At 40.1% G+C, this 18,861-nt stretch overlaps 1 protein-coding gene across 1 annotated transcript in view; it reads left to right on the plus strand.

Moving 5' to 3' along the window:
* The window catches only part of LOC5576121 (dolichyl-diphosphooligosaccharide--protein glycosyltransferase subunit STT3B), a 31,616-nt gene extending 14,653 nt beyond the window's left edge, over positions 1 to 16,963 (plus strand). Inside the window, exons 4-5 of the mRNA XM_001662417.2 lie at positions 15,132 to 15,602; positions 15,821 to 16,963. Of these exons, the coding sequence (XP_001662467.1) occupies positions 15,132 to 15,602; positions 15,821 to 16,088 (739 nt within the window). The 3' untranslated portion in view covers positions 16,089 to 16,963. The remainder of the gene's footprint in view (positions 1 to 15,131; positions 15,603 to 15,820) is intronic.
* Positions 16,964 to 18,861: the final 1,898 nt, after the last annotated feature.

Consider the following 18,861-nt stretch of genomic DNA (forward strand, 5'->3'; position numbering starts at 1 on the left):
CAGAATTTCCACAGTTGGAAACGCGTCTGGTCCACTTGTACTTCCGGTTGCAGCGGTTAAAGAAAGTATTCAATATTGACGGTTTGGAACAGCTAGTTCACAGATTGTTGAATGAGTATTTTTCGTGCCGTAGCAGGGACCCAGAGGAGATAGGAGAACCGTCTACAAGGTATATTCCGAGACAGAGTTCACAAGATCGCGAGAGAGTAGAAAGTGAGGAAGATGTTTCGAACCCGCGAACTGAAGATGAAAGCAAGGATGATAGCGAAAAAGATGAGGAAACTCTTTCGGATGAGTTGGATTTTGATGTGCGGAACGTACGTAGTAGGAGGTCTAGTACACCCAAGGGTCCCGAGAATAAGGTTGTCAACGCGGATGAACTAGTAGAACGGATTATGCAGCAGGTAGACAAAATGATCACGTCTAAACTAAAAGCGTTAAACCTAGCGGGTGTAGAACAGAGTAGTAATTCAGAAAACAAGAGCAGGCAGATGAGGAAAAAGCGAATTCCACAGGCTTTGAGTGTGGAAAAGAGCGAACAATCGAAGATAGTCAGCAATCAAAGAGGGGCGAGACGAGTAGTTAAGAAAAGTGATGAAATAGCTTCGGTTTCGTCCGATGCCATAAGTGATAGAGATATAGGGACCGATCTAGACTCAGAAGTAGTAGAATCAGATATTGATAGAGAGGACGTTGAGCGCGGTAAGCAATGGAAGCGAAGGCCTAGACCAGTCTGTGATTGGAAACTGAAATACGACGGGAGAGATGATGGTAGAGGGTTGAACAAGTTCGTGTCTGAAGTAGAATTTATGGCGGAAGCGGAGAACATCAGCAAGCGAGCATTATTCAACGAGGCAATCCACTTGTTTTCGGGTGAGGCGAGGGCCTGGTATATAGAGGGAAAGCGCAATCGGGAATTTCGGAATTGGACCGAGATGATAGCAGAGTTGAAGCTGGAGTATCAACCGCCAGATATGGATTACCTCTACGAGCAACAAGCAGCGGCCAGAAGGCAAAAGAGAGGTGAAAAGTTTCAGGACTACTATAATGCTATCAAGGAGATTTTTGACCAGATGGCAGTCCCACCAACGGAACAGCGAAAGTTTGATATAATATTCCGAAACCTCCGTTCGGATTATAAGAACTCCTTACTTGTTAAGGGAGTTCGAACGTTGAGGATGTTGAAGGTATGGGGACGAAAATTAGACTCAGCCAACTGGTTTTTGTACCGCAAATCCGAAGGTGATCAGGGGACAAAATCAGCACAGATACACGAAATTAGCCAAGGTTCAGGTCCACGTAGATATCAGCCACCTCGGAATGATTGGAAGGATAATGGTTTCAAGGGAAGGTCAGAGTGGAGAAACCGAAATGCTGGTGCGTATCAAGGTCCTAGTAAGACTGATAACGGAGGATTTAGGAAACCAACGTTTGACCAGTCCAAGGATAATCAACAAAAGCCAAAACAATCCACCTCAAATGCTGATCCTAGAGTAGGTAACAGCGAAGAACTTTTAAGGAAGAGAATTCTAGCTTATCGAATTCCTGAGAGGACAGTTTGTTTTAACTGTCGAGGAAACTACCATCATTCTAGCGCCTGTCTGAAACCCAAAGAAATCTTCTGTTCAACTTGCGGGTTCCAGGGCTTCAGAAAACCGGATTGTCCGTTTTGTGCAAAAAACGGCAAGCAATCGATGTGAGAGGTCGTCGATGCATCAATAAAAAGCCTCTTACCAAGTTCGTTTCAATCGCTCAGGAAATTGGGGAGCTTATTGTACAGGTAGATGGGGACAATCGTCCTTTTGCGAAAGTAGATGTTATGGGATTTCACATAATTGGTTTATTGGATTGCGGAGCGCAGATGACGGTTTTAGGGGTTGGTTGCGGAAAGCTGTTACGAGATCTTAAGCTGAAATTGCACCCTACAGGCCTGAAACTGATCACTGCTGGAGGGTCCCAAATGGAAGTAACCGGTTTCGTAAATTTGCCCATGACGTTTAATGGCAAAACCAAAATTGTCGCAGCTGTAGTAGCACCCAATTTGAATCGTCGTCTTATATTGGGAATGAATTTTTGGAAAAGTTTCAACATTGAACCCACAATAAATCAGGATGAATGCTTGGTAGAGGAGGTAGAAGCAGGACTGGAGGAAGAGCCATGTTTGACTGCAGCGGAGAAACAGTTGTTAGATAAGGTTAAAACAGAGTTCAAAGTTTTTGATGAAGGGAGCAAGTTGGAAGTAACCCCGCTTATTACCCATAGAATTGAATTTGAGGAGCAATTCAAAAATGCAGGACCCATTCGATTAAACCCGTATCCATGGTCGCCAGAAATCCAAAGAAGCGTTAATGAAGAGCTGGATAAATGGATTGCTTCGGGCGTAGTGGAACGGTCTAACAGCGATTGGGCTTTGTTAATTGTCCCTGTGACTAAGAAAGGCGAATCAAGTGCAGAAGGTCGGATAAAGGTGCGAATGTGTTTGGATGCACGAAAGTTGAATGACAGGACTCGTAGAGATGCCTATCCCCTTCCACATCAGGATCGTATACTTGGGCGATTGGGAGCATCCAAATATTTGTCGACGATTGACTTGTCGAAGGCTTTCTGGCAAATACCGTTGGATCCCGAATCTCGGAAGTATACGGCATTCCGAATATTTGGAAGGGGACTGTTCCAGTTCACCCGACTCCCATTTGGACTGGTGAATAGCCCGGCAACCCTATCCCGGTTGATGGACCATGTATTAGGGTATGGCGAGCTGGAACCAAACGTGTTTGTCTACCTTGACGATATCGTCATTGTAAGCAACACGTTTGAGGAACATCTCCGAAGTCTGAAAGAGGTAGCGAGAAGGCTTAGAGAAGCCAATCTCTCGATTAACCTTGAGAAGTCGAAGTTTTGTGTTCCAGAACTTCCGTATTTGGGGTTCGTGCTGTCACAAAGAGGAATTCGTCCAAATCCAGACAAAATTGAGGCCATCGTAAACTTTGAAAGGCCCACGTCTGTGCGATCGTTAAGGCGCTTTTTGGGCATGGTGAACTACTATCGGCGTTTCATTTCGGAGTTTAGCGAAGTAACGGCTCCCTTGACCAACTTGCTCAAGGGAAAGCCCAAAATTGTACAATGGAATGATGAAGCTGAAAGGGCATTCGTCATTCTAAAAGAGAAACTTATCACAGCGCCGATATTAGCCTGCCCAGACTTTGGAAGACCTTTTACGATCCAGACGGATGCAAGCGATACGGCGATAGCAGGAGTGCTCACACAGGAGGTAAATGGAAGTGAACACGTGATTGCATACTTCTCTCGTAAGCTAACTATGTCACAACGATCCTGGAAAGCTGCTGAAAAAGAAGGTGTGGCCGCTTTGGAGGCCATAGAAAAGTTCAGGCCTTACGTTGAGGGAGCTCGGTTCACTTTAATCACCGATTCATCTGCTCTTTCATTTATAATGAATTCAAAATGGAAACCGTCATCCAAGCTAAGTCGCTGGAGTATGCTGCTACAGCAATATGATATGTTTATCAAACATCGGAAAGGCGCAGAAAACGTGGTTCCAGACGCACTTTCGCGGGCTGTCGAAGCGATCGACTTGAGCAAGGATAACTGGTATTCTTCGTTATACAAGAAAGTATTGGAATCTCCGGATGATTTTCCTGATTTCAAAATAGAAGAAGATAAGCTTTATAAGTTTGTCGCATCACCCACGGACGCAATGGATTACTGTTTCGAGTGGAAACTTTGCTTGCCTGAAGACATGCGGCAGGATGTTCTTAAGCAGGAGCATGACCAAGCATTGCATCCGGGATACGAAAAGACGATCCATCGATTGAAAGTTCGTTATTTCTGGCCAAGGATGGCAATACAGGCTAAGAAATACATCCAATCATGTAGCGTATGCAGACAATGTAAGCCTTCGACTATGCCCACAGCACCGGCCATGGGTAAACAGAGGTTGACCAACAAACCTTTCCAGATTTTGGCACTTGATTTTATTCAAAACCTTCCTCGCAGCCGCAGCGGAAAAAGCCATTTGTTAGTATTGATGGACTTATTCTCCAAATGGACTTTGCTGATACCCGTGAGGAAGATAGAGAGCAAACAAGTGTGCCAAATTGTGGAAGACTGCTGGTTCAGACGATTTGGAACCCCTGAAGTCGTCATCTCAGATAATGCGACTACATTCGTCGGCAAGGAGTTCCAAGCACTGTTAGCGCGAAGAGGAATCCAACATTGGCCTAATTCACGCCACCATAGCCAGGCGAATCCAGTTGAAAGGACAAACCGGACCATCAATGCCTGCCTACGCACCTACATGGAAAAGGATCAACGGCTCTGGGATACCAAAATCGCTGAAGTGGAGGAACTGGTAAACACGACCATTCATGCCTCAACTGGTCTCTCTCCCTATCGGATTCTCTATGGTCATGAGAAAATCACCAAGGGTGACGAACATAGATTGGAAAGAGAAGATAGAGAAGTCCCAGTTGAGGAACGAGATGAGGCGCGTCGAAAATTGAACGAAAAAGTTTTCAAAATTGTAGAAGAAAATTTAAGGAAAAGCCACGAAAAAAGTAAGAAAATCTACAATTTGAGACATAGAAAGTATTGTCCGACTTACCAAATTGGACAAAAGGTCTACAAACGGAACTTCAAGCCGTCATCTGCCGCGGAAAAGTATAACGCGAAGTACGGGCCTGTATACACGCCGTGCGTGATCGTTGCCAAACGCGGGACTAGTTCATATGAACTCGCCGACAACTCCGGAAAGGTCCTTGGAGTATTTTCCGGTGCAGACCTTCGTCCAGGAGAAAATTACCAGTCCTAAAAAGGGAAAATAAACACTTATTAAACGATTCGATAAAGAGCGAGCATAATGATTACGAATCCAGCATGCTGCATTATGGCTCTCATCTTCGATCGGTTGCAAACAGCAAGGGTCATCAGTCGACCAGTTTCGCTGAACTCTCACTGTGTTGGATGATAACATGAGAGAGGAGACGGATATCTCATGGGAGAAACCGTGTCTCGAGAGAGTGGTTACTCTGAGTTCCAATGCCGAACGTTGTATGCTGGGAGGATCGAAAGAGTTCAATTAGATTTATGTAGTACAGTGACGTCATAGAAGGGTTAGCGATAGAGATAGTTGAGGAAGGAAGAAAATTGTTCTTTTGAATAGGCGCCATACAAAAGAACCGTGCTAGCACGCATAGATGAGGATTGCTTTCCTGAAATGGAGAGATTTTTAAGTTTTCGCATGTTTTATGTAGTATTTTTATTATTTTTTTTGTTTTTGTGTCGTAGATTTTGATTATAAGATTTGCATGTGTAATAAAAAAAACGATCGCGAGCAAGAGAACGGAGCACACGTACCTTGAACAATAGCCATAATCAAATAGGAGCATCCATTGTAAAGACTATAGGCTCGTTCCCAGTATTTTTCCGCCGTGATCAGGACGGCCGCCTGATCGAATTATGCTGGGAATAATCCTCATAATTATACACCATATCGTAGGCCATATTTTAATTTGTTCTGTATCCGTTTGATTCACCATAGTTTTAATGTGTTTGCGTCCAGAATTTTATACTTGTTGTTACGTTGACAATAATTTTTATAGATATACTGTCTTCCAAACGTGTTTGCTCGTACAGCGTGTGAAATCAACTGATCAACCTTCTCAAATTCATTACCTACCGTTGGTAGGGCGGGATGAAATTGAGTAACGGATGAACCAAAATGATCGTTCTACTATAAGGTGTTCGTGCTTATCTACATGCATACTAACAGGATAAAATCACACGTGAATAATTATGGCAAATTCTTTAGGGGAATTTGTCCATTAGTTGTCAGCTGATTTTAAAATGTTGTGTTATGTCCAAGTAAATTTTAATCATTTCTATACTGCTTCGCGATCCGTAAAAAAAATATGTAGTAGAAAAAATTGGCATTTGTCTTTGTGTTTCAATTTATTGATAAGTGTATTGTGTAGGTAAAAATATAAAAATAATTGAAGTACTTCAATTATTTACCGTGGCGGGAGGATAGTGTAACCGTTTGGTTACAAAATCTCATGATTGTTTTTTAATTTGTGCATGTTGTTGAGAAACTGTAGTGTTTTTATAGATTTTGTTAGTGTTGGGTTAGTAGAATTAGTAGGATAAAATGTTTGTGATAGTAGGATAAGCAGATGGTAATTACATGTTTAGTGGAACATAGTGGGGCTCGATGGTAGAAAAGGGCGAAGAAATCAACTGTGGTAAAATGGGCGAAAATAGAACTGGATGGGTGGTGAGCGACCTACAAGGAAGGATAATGGAGGGATAAGGAACGATTGGAAACCTGGAAGGAAAAGGAGGGCTTTGTAAGACTTGGGGAGTCAACCATTGCTCATTAGGAATCCGGCGTCAGTGATAGTAAGTCGTGAGTGAGTTGAACCATTTGTGAAACGGCAGTGAACGACCAGTAGTGCCAGCCATAGTTCGTTCAGGTAAATCTGTGAAGGCGAAATACCTGGAGACTTTATTTTAATATGCCTCTGGTCTTCAGGACCTTTTTTCTTGCTTTTGCGTAATCTTTGATTACCACAGCCTCACGCTGCACGATAGGTCAAGCTGAGTCTTGAACCTGTGCTCTCCGGCTCCGTATCCGCCATTGAGCTTCTTCTCGAACCGCACGGTTCTAATCGCAAAGGAGAACCCTTCTCGGCGTGGCCAATACGGTCTCGCCCGTGGTCCGTCGATAGCGTCAACGAAGGGAACGCCGTAGACCCCCAAGCTACGTTAGTAGCCGTACAGTGGCAAGCCGCCATTGTACCCGGCCAGAGCAATCCGCTATTGCTTTGTGCGTGCCCAAGCCAACCGCCATCTTCCAGAAGACCAAGAAAACCGAACCAACTCACCAGAACATCAAGCCACGGAGCCATCTGCGAGCGCTCGCCAACGTCGTCCAGCAACACCGGTACGTACCGAACAACGGAAATCATCTAGCCCTAGAATTGCCTTTTTAGACCACAATAGCCCAATAAATCCCTACTTGTAAAGTTCAATAAATCCCTTTAGTTTCAACCCACATTCAAGTTCATCCTAATCTTCAAGAATTCCATAGTTTCTGCACCCGTTGTTCCGCGTAGCCCCTCCGAATTACCCAGTAGCATGCCGACCCTGCGACACAGTTCAGGGGTCTCATGCTACTGAGCTAGTTAACCGGGAGTCTTGGTTCTGCCGTGAGCTTATAGAGCAGCATCAGCGTGAGTCTAAGTGAGTCTCAGTACACACGATGCGACTGATATAAGATTAATTATTTTGTTCAAAAACATACACAGGATCGATCGTAGATTTTTTCAAACCCCATCTATAGATACATTTAGAAATGTCATGGAGGATTGCTCCATATCCATATTCTTCATTAGAATTTTCTCGTAACAATTAGATATAGATATTCTCAATTGTACTTCTCATGAGCCAAATTTTTTTTGGTTCATGCACAAACCATGTCACGCATTAGGGATCATGCACAAATTACATCACGCTCCAAGGGGGGGAGGGGGTCGAGCCAAGCGTGACAAGCCTTACAAAATTTACCGAGGATTCATACAAAAAGTGTGACATGGGAATACCAAGAAAAACCTTATCGTGTCTTTTGTCCTCCATAAAAATAAGTAAGACGACGATCGAGTATATTAAACAATTGATAAATAGTTGAATTTAGTTTTAAAGCTTCCCGCAGATTTTGTTTTTTTTTTTGTAGAATCGTGGGTAGGACAATCCTTTGACTGTCCTACCCAGGTGATTTTGTGCGTAGTACATGTCCTACCTGTCCTACTCACTTCCCGCGCCGCTGGCCTTCTGTGATTCGGCCTTTTGTGGTAGACCCTTTTAATGGACAATTGAAGCAAAGCATGAACTTTAATACCGCCAAAAAGTTCATAAACCATACAGATTTCAAACAGTGCAACAAGTTTCGATGAAAAATGCATATTCATATGCATCTCGCCCCATGTGTTATGACCCCAATCTCCCTACATTTGAAGAAAAAAAAGTTAAGGATTTGTTGATAGGAGTATTAAAAAAGTTTCTGATGAGCGAACAAAGGCGCTTAAGCCAAGGCTCCAGGACATGATGAAGAAATGGCTGTGTCCCATCCCAGGAGAACTAAAGCTTGCAACGATGAAGTGTGCATTAACTTTCTTAGCTACGCCACTCGCAACGATTACCTATAACCCTGAAGCGAAACGGTTGGTACGGTTGTCCCCGTTTCTTCCTTTTTCAAATCGAAAATATTTCGCCTATCATGTTATTCATTCGTGAATAACCTGATCGTCTTAATTTTATTCGATTATCTTCAGATTTTAAAAATAATTTCTTAGAATTCCTTAAAGCGATTCTCTAAGAAAGTTCTTCGGCAATGGCTGGAATTTTTCCAAACTTCAGCAAAAAAGTCCTTCCACTAAAAAAACATGGTGGATTATCTTGATAGAGTTGCGTTTTATATACAAACATTCTATAATCAGAAAGCGGAAGGTGTCAACTATTGTCATTTATGCCAGAAATTTGTGAAATTATATCTGAGGTAGTTCAGTATTCGAGTACATCCTGTTTTACAAATTTAATTGTATGTTTTGCCCTTGAAAGTATGAGTATGATCAATAGGTGACTCAGAATGTTTTGAACTTATACTCAGCTTTTAACGCTTTATTCATACGAATTACGAAGTTCGAAAAGTAAACACTCAATTGCTCAGTTTTAATCATATTATCTTGAATAAACGCTCAAGAAAGTTATCTGACAGGTGTATTTAAATAAAGTAATAGCTTTTGCTCAGTTGATTCCTACGATCTAAAACATTTCAAACCAACAAATCAGCATGGTCTGGAAATTTTCTGGAAAACCGAAAGCTATGGAATTTTATTTTCAAAATTGAGTCGACACCCTGGAGAAGAATCGATTAGATTTTGACAACATGCTAAAAAATTTCATGTTGTCTAAATCGAACCGTGCCTAAATCAAACGGTTATTTTTATTACAACTTTTATCACCGTAATAATGATCAAAAATTAAATTTAACTATTTTGAACATAGTAAGCCTCAAGACGGCCCACAAAAACATTGGGAATGGAAGGATTGGTGATTGACCTTAGATTCAATTTGTGTTTATGCATTTCAGTGTTCCCAAAATCGAACCTAGTTCATGTTCTACTGTAACTAGACTATCAAGGATAAGTGATGAACTCATTATCCTATCCATATTCGCACAATAGTTCCATATACAGGATATTCCATAGAACATGGGACTGTTATGCGAATATGGGCAGTATAACTTAGTTGAATAAATGATTCTAGTAAGGTACCGCGGGGTAAGTGGGTAAATGGGGTAAGTGAAAACAATTGATATATTTCACTGAATATGTGAAATAACGTTTTGAACTCATGCGTAAACCTTTGAGGCCATTGAGAACATTAAGATAGGTAAGATATTTCTGAGATTTTTCAGCCATTATTACATAATAGAGCGAAAAATTGTTAACCTGTCAACTGTTACTCCGTAACAAATTGGCGGCGTACAATCTTATTTTAATATTTTCAGTGGAAAAAAGTTGCGGAAAATAATTTCCTGTACCACTTCTTAGTTGTCCTCTGTGACAGTTTCAAACTGCAATAAAAAAGTTTTAGAATTAATTCGACGTAGACCTAAAAATAACTAAATTTAAACACCGTCAATTTTCTTATCAGGTGGGGCAAGTGAAAAGTTTATCATTAGAGATTGAATTTGCGTTTTCTCTTTGAGTAGCCATAAGTTAACATGGTTCGCAATTATCATAGAAAAACATAACGTGCTGATAATTCAAGAAACACTATACTCAAGCGTTAAAAGCTATTAGAAATCGTGGAACTTCTCTAAAAGATGTTGTCAAACATTACAATATTAATATGTCTACTTCGGGCAGCCAATTAAAAGGAAGACGTTGACTGAAAAGTTGCAATATTAGAGAACACACGGAAATCTCGTGGAATGTCTATGGAAAGCTAGTTCCAAACATAAAAATGGGATATAGGTCTATCCACATAAAACAGATTCTAAATACGTTATTGAAGGATTCCGTTTGATTTCTCCCGAAGAGTTATCCGACGTCATATCCGACTTTCTCAAAAACAAATAACGAGCGGTGGGAATTATACAGAGCAGAAATGCAATTGCTGTCCTATAATGTAAGAACTAACATTGGAAATGATGCAGTTATAATGTTGTCGAATCATTTCAACTAACATAACTGAACAGAAGAAAATTCAAATGAAAAGAATAACATTTTCTTTGCTTACATATTACTTATGTTATTGTTCATTGGGAAGCCTTAACAAATGTTAAAGCTTATAGAAATCGTGGATATAACTGTTTGTTTTTGTATTTATTGTTCAAAACGGTAAACTTTTCACTTGCCCCACTTTTGGGGCAAGTGAAAAGTAAGGAGACATTTTTCAAAAACTTTTTCTGTATTTTTTTCTTTAATTTTTCATAAAAATCAATTTCAGCATGCTGCTTATATTTGGTGGGAGTCAAGCTAAAAAATATACACGACCTCATTTGTTTCAATTTAAAGTCTCTAGAATTTGAAGAATCTCAACTATGCGAATTCCATTACCCACTTGCCCCACGGTACCTTATATATTGTTTAGATGCTAAAATCTCATTTTTTTTATATTCGAATATAAAACCTCAATTGCTCTCGATTCGAACGAAAATAGCTCTGCAATAACTAGGTCGGTGTACAGACAGACTGAACCAAGTATTTTTTAATGGTTTCAGAAAAATGTACCCCAGACATTGTATATATTTCCATTATTTGCTGTAACAACGCAACTTATCTATTAGATGACGTATCAAAATAGCATCGGAAAATTTATAATTGATTGAGTTCTTCGCGTATTTTTGGAGCGCCAAAATATCATCTAGTCCGGTCTGTCAGAACACTAAGCAATTATCATACTAATACGCTTCACTTTGCTAATACTAATACGTTTTGATTAACTGAAATTCATGAAATGACTCTTGAAAATTACTAATACAAAATTCTCCACCAAAATCATAAGCCAAACTTTCAAGTATAATCATTGTGTCGCCATGTCAAAGTTATTTCTTCTGAAATTGATAAGTTTTTTGCCTCATGGGAAGACGATTCTGTTCCTATGCTGAAAAATCAAATATGTGTCTTCTATGTCATGTCTACCTATCTCAAGTGATATTAATTATTCTGCCTTTTGGCTTGGTACCTTTTATCTGTTCGTACCTACGGTATTTCTGAGCTATAAGTACTGGCTGCAGTTGGCGCAGAAGGGAGACTTCCCGGACTGTGGACTGATTAACATATTATTTTATTATTTATTTGCAGGATATAAAAGTGGCGACGAGGATCATGGAAACGTGTGTTGAAGATAATCGATTTTCTTTGGGGTGGCGAATTGCCAATTGTATCTGTTTTTGAAAGTGTGTTGAAATTGCCAAATTGTGTTGAACCACATTGTTCTTCAGAGCTGACGAAATTGTCGTTTATTGTGAACATAGTTGTTTTTTTGTGAAGCGATTGCTGTATGGAGATGAACGAAATTGTTCTTTAGTGTTGACGAGTTTGTCAAATGTAATGTTGAGCAGTAAAATCCAATGATTTGAATGTTTTGTTGTAGTTTTGGAATTAGCAAATTTGCGTATTTAAAATAAGGTCGTGGAATTCTTTGGATATGTTTTCGATTGTTCGTTGTATGAGTTGTTGCAACTTGTAGCTGGCTTTTAAAGAGTTATTAGAAAGTTTCTAAAGGGGAAAGGACTGTCATGTCTACCTATCTCAAGTGATATTAATTATTCTGCCTTTTGGCTTGGTACCTTTTATCTGTTCGTACCTACGGTATTTCTGAGCTATAAGTACTGGCTGCAGTTGGCGCAGAAGGGAGACTTCCCGGACTGTGGACTGATTAACATATTATTTTATTATTTATTTGCAGGATATAAAATTCTAAAGCACAATGTGAGCGGCAGCGCGGTACAACGGCAAAATGACAAGCCCATCTTGAGCTACACTCTACTTGTCAAGTCAATGTTGAAAAGGATTTAGTCAACATGGGATTGATAAGTAAAGTGTAGATCAAGATGGGCATTAGAGTGATGCAAATTTTGAAATGTTTGCTCCCCTATGCTTAAACGATTTTAATTATGGTAAATAGCATCCTCCCTAAGTTTGAAGTGGTTCGGAAGAAATTTGACAGTGCACACGCCATTTGAAGTTTATATGGAGATTACTATGGAAAACGCCAATCTTTTGTGTTCAGCCCTCTATCTTTTCATCATAATATTTTATGGAAAAGTGAATAAATTCTTCTAATGTGAAATCTTTTCAGCTACAACTTTGCCGAAGACCACTTTTTGATTGGCCCTCAGAATAAATTGTTATTCATCATCATAAAGTTGGTTTACATATAGCATGCTTCACCAACTGTTCGGCAGGCAACAGTGGTGCTCCTGGCGGGAAGAATAGATCAAAGTAATCCAGGCTACTATGTTCTACAGCAAAAAAGCAGTGTTGCTTTGAAAGTAATTGAATGATCATCTCAGCATGATTTAGACTTTGTTATCAAAAATAACAAATTATCCTTACGTCCCATCGAAATGTGGTCTTCGGCAAAGTTGTAGCTGGGAAGTTTTTACATGAGATGATTGTGTTCACTTTTCCATAGATTATTATGACGAGCAGTTAGAGGACTGAACGCAAATGGTTTGCCTTTTCCATAGTAATTTCCATATAAACTTCATATAGCGTGTGCACAACCAAATTTCTTCCGAATCACTTTAAATTTTGGGAGGATCATTTTCATCATAATTGGCATCGTTTAAGCATAGGGGAGCAAAAACTCCAAAATTTGCATCAGTCTAATGGGCATGCCGTTTTGCCGTTGTACCTCGTTACCGTTCACATTGTGCTTGGGGCCTAAGGTATTACTGATGTATCATTTTGAAAGTGCTAGAGTCATCATACAGTCGCCTCTCCACATCTCGATATCGAAGGGACCATCGAGATAGGGAGAGATCGAGACAAAGAACAAATTTTTGATGAATACTAGATTGAAAAACACTCTGTTGCCAAGAAAGTAATACACAAACAAACGTCATTTTGCGCTCCTAACTTGTTTTGAATCCCAAAAACTTTGGTCTAGTAACCTTCGATATTGGTCATATCGACATACGGAGAGAAAATTGAGAACGAAAAATCAACAGAAACACATCGAGATATGGAGATATCGAGATGAAGAGGATATCGAGATATGGAGAGTGAAAATGTATGCAGACTGAAGGGACTTATGAAATCATCGACATAGGGAGAGATATCGAGATGTAGAACATCGAGATGTGGAGAGTCGACTGTATAATCAGCTCAGGTTATGTGATTTTTTATGCAACTTTTGAGGTCTACACCAACTTAGAAGCTGGATAATTGGGAATTATTATTTTTTTCCGTTACTCAAAGACAGATAAAGAGACAATTAACAGAAGGTGAGTCTGCAAGTTGTATTCATCGAGCGGAACAAGATGTGCTACAGTATTTCGTACGCTATATTGTTCGTTTTGTTGAGGAATAGATTCTCGTGCACATTTTGAACGTGAAAAAATAAATACTCACACGTTAGTTTCTATGGCACTTTAATAGAAGCACGCAACTTGCATTCAATGTACAATCCAACATAATGCGTTACATGTGCGTTACTTGTTGGTTTTGTTAGCTACGACGCCATACAATATATGGCAAACGTGGTGGAAGAATATTTTGGTGTGACAAAATTATTTAGGTGTGAGTCTATTAGAGGGCAAAATCCTCAATACTGAGAGATATTCTAGAAACACCTTCTCATGCCCAAGTGTATTCATATGCTTATTTTAGAGATCCAAAACACTTTTACCGTTTCTTCAGGATATTCAATGGAAAGCTTCAAAGAATGTTTTGACACAGCTTCTGACCTGTGAAGAATTTTCAGGATGAAATTCTAAAATAAAATGTTCTTGAAAAAACTTAAGAAAAAACTCTATCAAAATGCGGATATGGTTTTCCCGAAGAATTTACTTAGAAATCTCTTTGAAAATGCCTCTAAATTACAGGTAGTCATTGGAGAGATCGAGTGATCTTCAAAGGAATAAGTTTCTTCACCATTCTCTATGGGTGGAAATTCTTGCAGAGACTTGAAAAATGCTTTTGGGACATTATTACTTGAGTACCGTTTTCCGATAATATATTTGAAGAATTTTAGGAAATTGAGCAAAAGCTTCGGTAACTTAAAACTCGTAGTTTCTATTCCGCGATTGATCAGGATAATCAGAAATGCGCAACGAATCGATAGTAGGAGCTTGGTAGCACCTTACCACGTTTAGTGTACATATTCGAGAATTCGAAACGTAGCGCCGGTCACGTCCTAACGGTCACCGGAGAGGGAAAGGAATGTAAGTGTAACATCCATCGTTACTAGAGACCGATTATACCTCTGCATCTCCATGATTATCACAGGAAAAGCTTTCTGTTAGTAAGGGTGGGTTGAACGTATCCACTTGGCTAATTGATGCAGACCTTCCTTAGCCTACTGGTGCAGCCCGCGGCTACAAAGCAAAACCATGTTCAAGGTGTCTGGGTTCGGTCTTTTTATAAAGGAAATTTCCTTTTGACTCCCTTGAACATAGAGTGTCATCCTGCCTGCCACACGGTATCCCAATGCGATAATGGCAACTTTGACTAAGAGATCTCTCATTTAATAACTGTGGAAGTACTCTTAGAGCACTAAGCTGAGAAGCCGGCTCTGTCCCATTGGAGACGTTCTTTCTAACAAGTGATGCGATACATGGAACATACTTTTAGAAACTTCTCTATTTTTCTTTGAACAACATGTGTAGTATCATAATTTACTCGTATGAAATAAATGTATGAAACGAGCTCACCAATTGGTAATCTACTTTCAAATGAGCAGCCGCCAATCACTTTCAATTTCGTCGTCAGCATGGTCAGCCACACAGGCTAACTTTCTTCAAAAAATCTTTAGAAAGTTTTGCATAAATTTTCTATAATTCTATTTGCTATAGTCAAACTAATCCATATCGTACTTTCCAGAACCCGCAACATCCTGGATGATTTCCGTGAGGCTTACTACTGGCTGTGGCAGAACACCGCTCCGGACGCTCGGGTCATGTCCTGGTGGGACTACGGCTACCAGATAGCGGGCATGGCCAATCGAACGACACTGGTGGACAACAATACGTGGAACAACAGTCACATCGCGCTGGTGGGCAAGGCCATGTCCTCGCCGGAGGACAAAGCGTACGAGATCATGACCTCGCTGGATGTGGACTACGTGCTGGTGATCTTCGGGGGTGTGATTGGGTACAGTGGGGATGACATCAACAAGTTCTTGTGGATGGTTCGGATTGCCGAGGGAGAACACCCGAAGGATATACGGGAGAGCGATTACTTTACGGATCGGGGTGAGTTCCGAATCGATGCTGAGGGAGCTCCGGCTTTGCTGAACTGTCTGATGTACAAGCTGAGTTATTACAAGTTCGGAGAGCTGAAACTGGATTATAGGTAAGTGTGAAGAGAGGGATGTATCTAATGAGGGGTGGTCATTTGGCATAACATTTACAGCCTCATTAAGAGAAGGGGTTAAGTCTCCCCTATAATTCTGCTTATGCCAAATGACCGTTATGCTAAAAGACCATTTACAAAAATGGTCATTATGCCTTCTGCCAAATGGCCAGCACTTCTACACAGAGATGGCTCATCCTTACCCTTGTAACTTGCAGAGGTCCAGCCGGGTACGACCGCACCCGGAACGCCGTCATCGGGAACAAAGATTTCGAGCTGACCTACCTGGAGGAGGCGTACACGAGCGAGCACTGGCTGGTGCGCATCTACCGGGTTAAGAAGCCGCACGAGTTCAACCGGCCGGCCCTCAAAGCTGACGAGCGGGTTGTTCCGGCCGGGGACTTTGTGTCGCGCAAAACCTCCAAGCGGAGGAAAGGTCTCATCAAGAACCGTCCGGTCGTGGTGAAGGGAAAGCGGAACAAGTAGGCCCCCTATCCCTCCTTAACCAATCATCGTTTGATCCTACGAATTCTACTTTACCAACCAACAAACCCTTAATTATCGACTGAGAGAGCGAACGAGCGGAGAAACAGGTGCGTGTAGTTCCAGACAGACGAAGGTATGTCTTTCCGTGTGATTCCGTTGGGTCTTGTGTGTAGAAAAGTCGGTTAGTTCTGTTTAGTTTTACTAATGACATTACCATTCTCTGCTGCATTGCTACTTTATACCCTAGAAAGTAATGCGAAGCAAAAGTTTTCCTCTCGTTGTTCGCTCGTGAAGGGCTAGTGCATTTAGGAATTCCTTTATTCATAGTTTCGTTTGTTAATTTGTGCAAAACTTGGGCTAAATGTTGCACCCGTTTGAAAAAAGAGAGAAAATGCCAAATTATATGATCATAATCGTAAAAGAAGAATTGGTGATACATACAACCTATTGGTCTATTGATTAGTTTTTCCCAACACACACACACCACACTAGCAAAGGCTTGAATTTTAGAAATACAAAACCACAATCGAATCGCGTTAACCTAGGTTAATATCACAAACACATAACTGAATTTGCATCGCACGTTTGTTTTATGTTCTAGAACACGAAAGTCTTATCTTTTGTTAGAGGTTGAAATTCGTGCCGAACAGCAGTATGCGTTCGACCCATATTGGCTCTTATCTTGTGAATCCGCAGTTCGATAAACTTCAACAACAAGATAACTTTCGAACAATTCGTTGCACACCCAGTAAATCAAAATCAGGAAGGTGGATTTAGTTCTTCTGGTTTACGATAGGGATTGTCCCAGATAGTTCACAACCAGAGAAGAAAGAGCAAAGAAAACAACTAAACGTACGGGAGTGAATGTGAAAAAAACGGACATTACACAATTAAGCGATTGCAATGGAAACAATGGTACAGTTTCAGTGAAAAATAACATTTGTAGCTTTTCGTACATAATATCCGACAGCCAAAAAATTGATCTTACTAAGTTCTTCGTATAATTTCCTCTACTGACTGTGTTAAGCGACTTGAATTGAAGAAACCTGGATTGTTCGTCAAGCTTATTACTCGTTATCACTCCCTTCAGATGAACAAATTCTTCCTCTAAACTGTCTTATGATCAACCTAATAAGCTTCGCCGGAACACCATGCTCAAACATTGTATCACAGCTTTCATTGCTTTCCACCTCCATGGTCATTACATACGCTGCCATGAAATCGATAGACAGATTGTGGATCTACAAAATGTTTTGTATTACTTTTTGTGCCATTTCTTTATGATTCGGCGTATATGAACTCATATTCGTGTCGCGACCCGAGTTGCGTGCTAGTATCTTGACGGAATGATGTGAGATGACTGAAAGATACAAGTACGACTTCGATGAACACCTGAACTTTACTAAGCGTGCAGACCTTGTGGGTCAAGCAACACAGATCGACAAATATCCACCGATCGCGAGGGGCCATTCGATGCGAAAATGGTAGCATAGCTTAGAAACACAACTCCATACGCCATAAGCATCGCAAAGATTCCTCCACAAATTACTCCAAGAACTTCTCAAGAAGGTTTTGAAAGATTCAACTAAGTATCCAGAAGTTTCTAACATATTTCCTTAAAGATTTCCTCTTCGATTCCTTCATGAAATACACTCCGAATTCTTATATGGATTATTTCTGACAAGATGCTGATGGTTTGTCCCAGGAATCTATTCATGATTTTTACCAAGAATTTCATCCAACTGTTGTCTTGAGGTACCGTCGAGATGTTTCTTTATATCTTTTTTTCCTGATAATTCTCCTTAACCCCTCTACCGGCAGCTTCATTTTTACCGGTAATAAAATATTCAAATCGCGATAACTTTTCTGTTTCTCGATATTTGTGCACCATTCTTTCACAAGTTCTCAAAAAACTCTTCTAGTTTTCGAATATGTGTCGAAATTGATAATTGGTCATCTGAATCCGGAGATATTCAAAAAATCCTTGGGAGACCGACGCGTAGCCATAACCCACTTAAACATCTCAGACTACAGAATTTTTATACTATTCGGATATTCACCCCTTGAAATGATACATTAATGCGAGTATTTTGTGAAAAAATGAAGCAATTTGGTGCAGCCGTCTTTGAGTAATGAGCATTTATGTTTCTGGTCCCCCCTGGACAAAAAAGATCTTGAAAACTCTAAAAAACGTCATATCGTAGTTTTCATATTGCTTCAGGAATACTGAACCGATTTGTATGATTTTTTCAGAGTAGCTCCTTATTACCTGGTATTGTATAGTACACATTTTATTTTTTTTGATAAATTGACCAAAAACAATATGGCAGCCAGAGACATTTCATATGAAAAACGTCGGTCCCCCAAGGAACATCGGAATATCTTCAAAACCAGATCACCAATGATAAATATTGACACGGCTTCCTAAACTAGAAGAGTTTTTTGAGATCTTGTGAAAAAATTGTGCAAAAATATCGAGAAACAAAAAAGTTATCGCGATTTGAATATTTTTTGGCGGTAAAAAATGAAGCTGCCGGTAGAGGGGTTAATCTCTCTTGAATATTCCTGAGGAAATTCTCTAGAGTTTCTTAATGAAATGCATCCAAGAATTTCTTCAAATGTTTTCCCAGAGATATATCTGATAACACCTCTAAGAATTCGTATGGATTATTTTGGGAGCAAATACTTATTGATCTTATATATAAGGAAAAAATATAAAAGCTTCACTAAGTAATGATCTTTATTGCAAATTTTTAATTTTTCTCAAGGGTGT

Source organism: Aedes aegypti, chromosome 1 (genome assembly GCF_002204515.2).
Source record: "Aedes aegypti strain LVP_AGWG chromosome 1, AaegL5.0 Primary Assembly, whole genome shotgun sequence".
Lineage (NCBI taxonomy): Eukaryota > Metazoa > Arthropoda > Insecta > Diptera > Culicidae > Aedes > Aedes aegypti.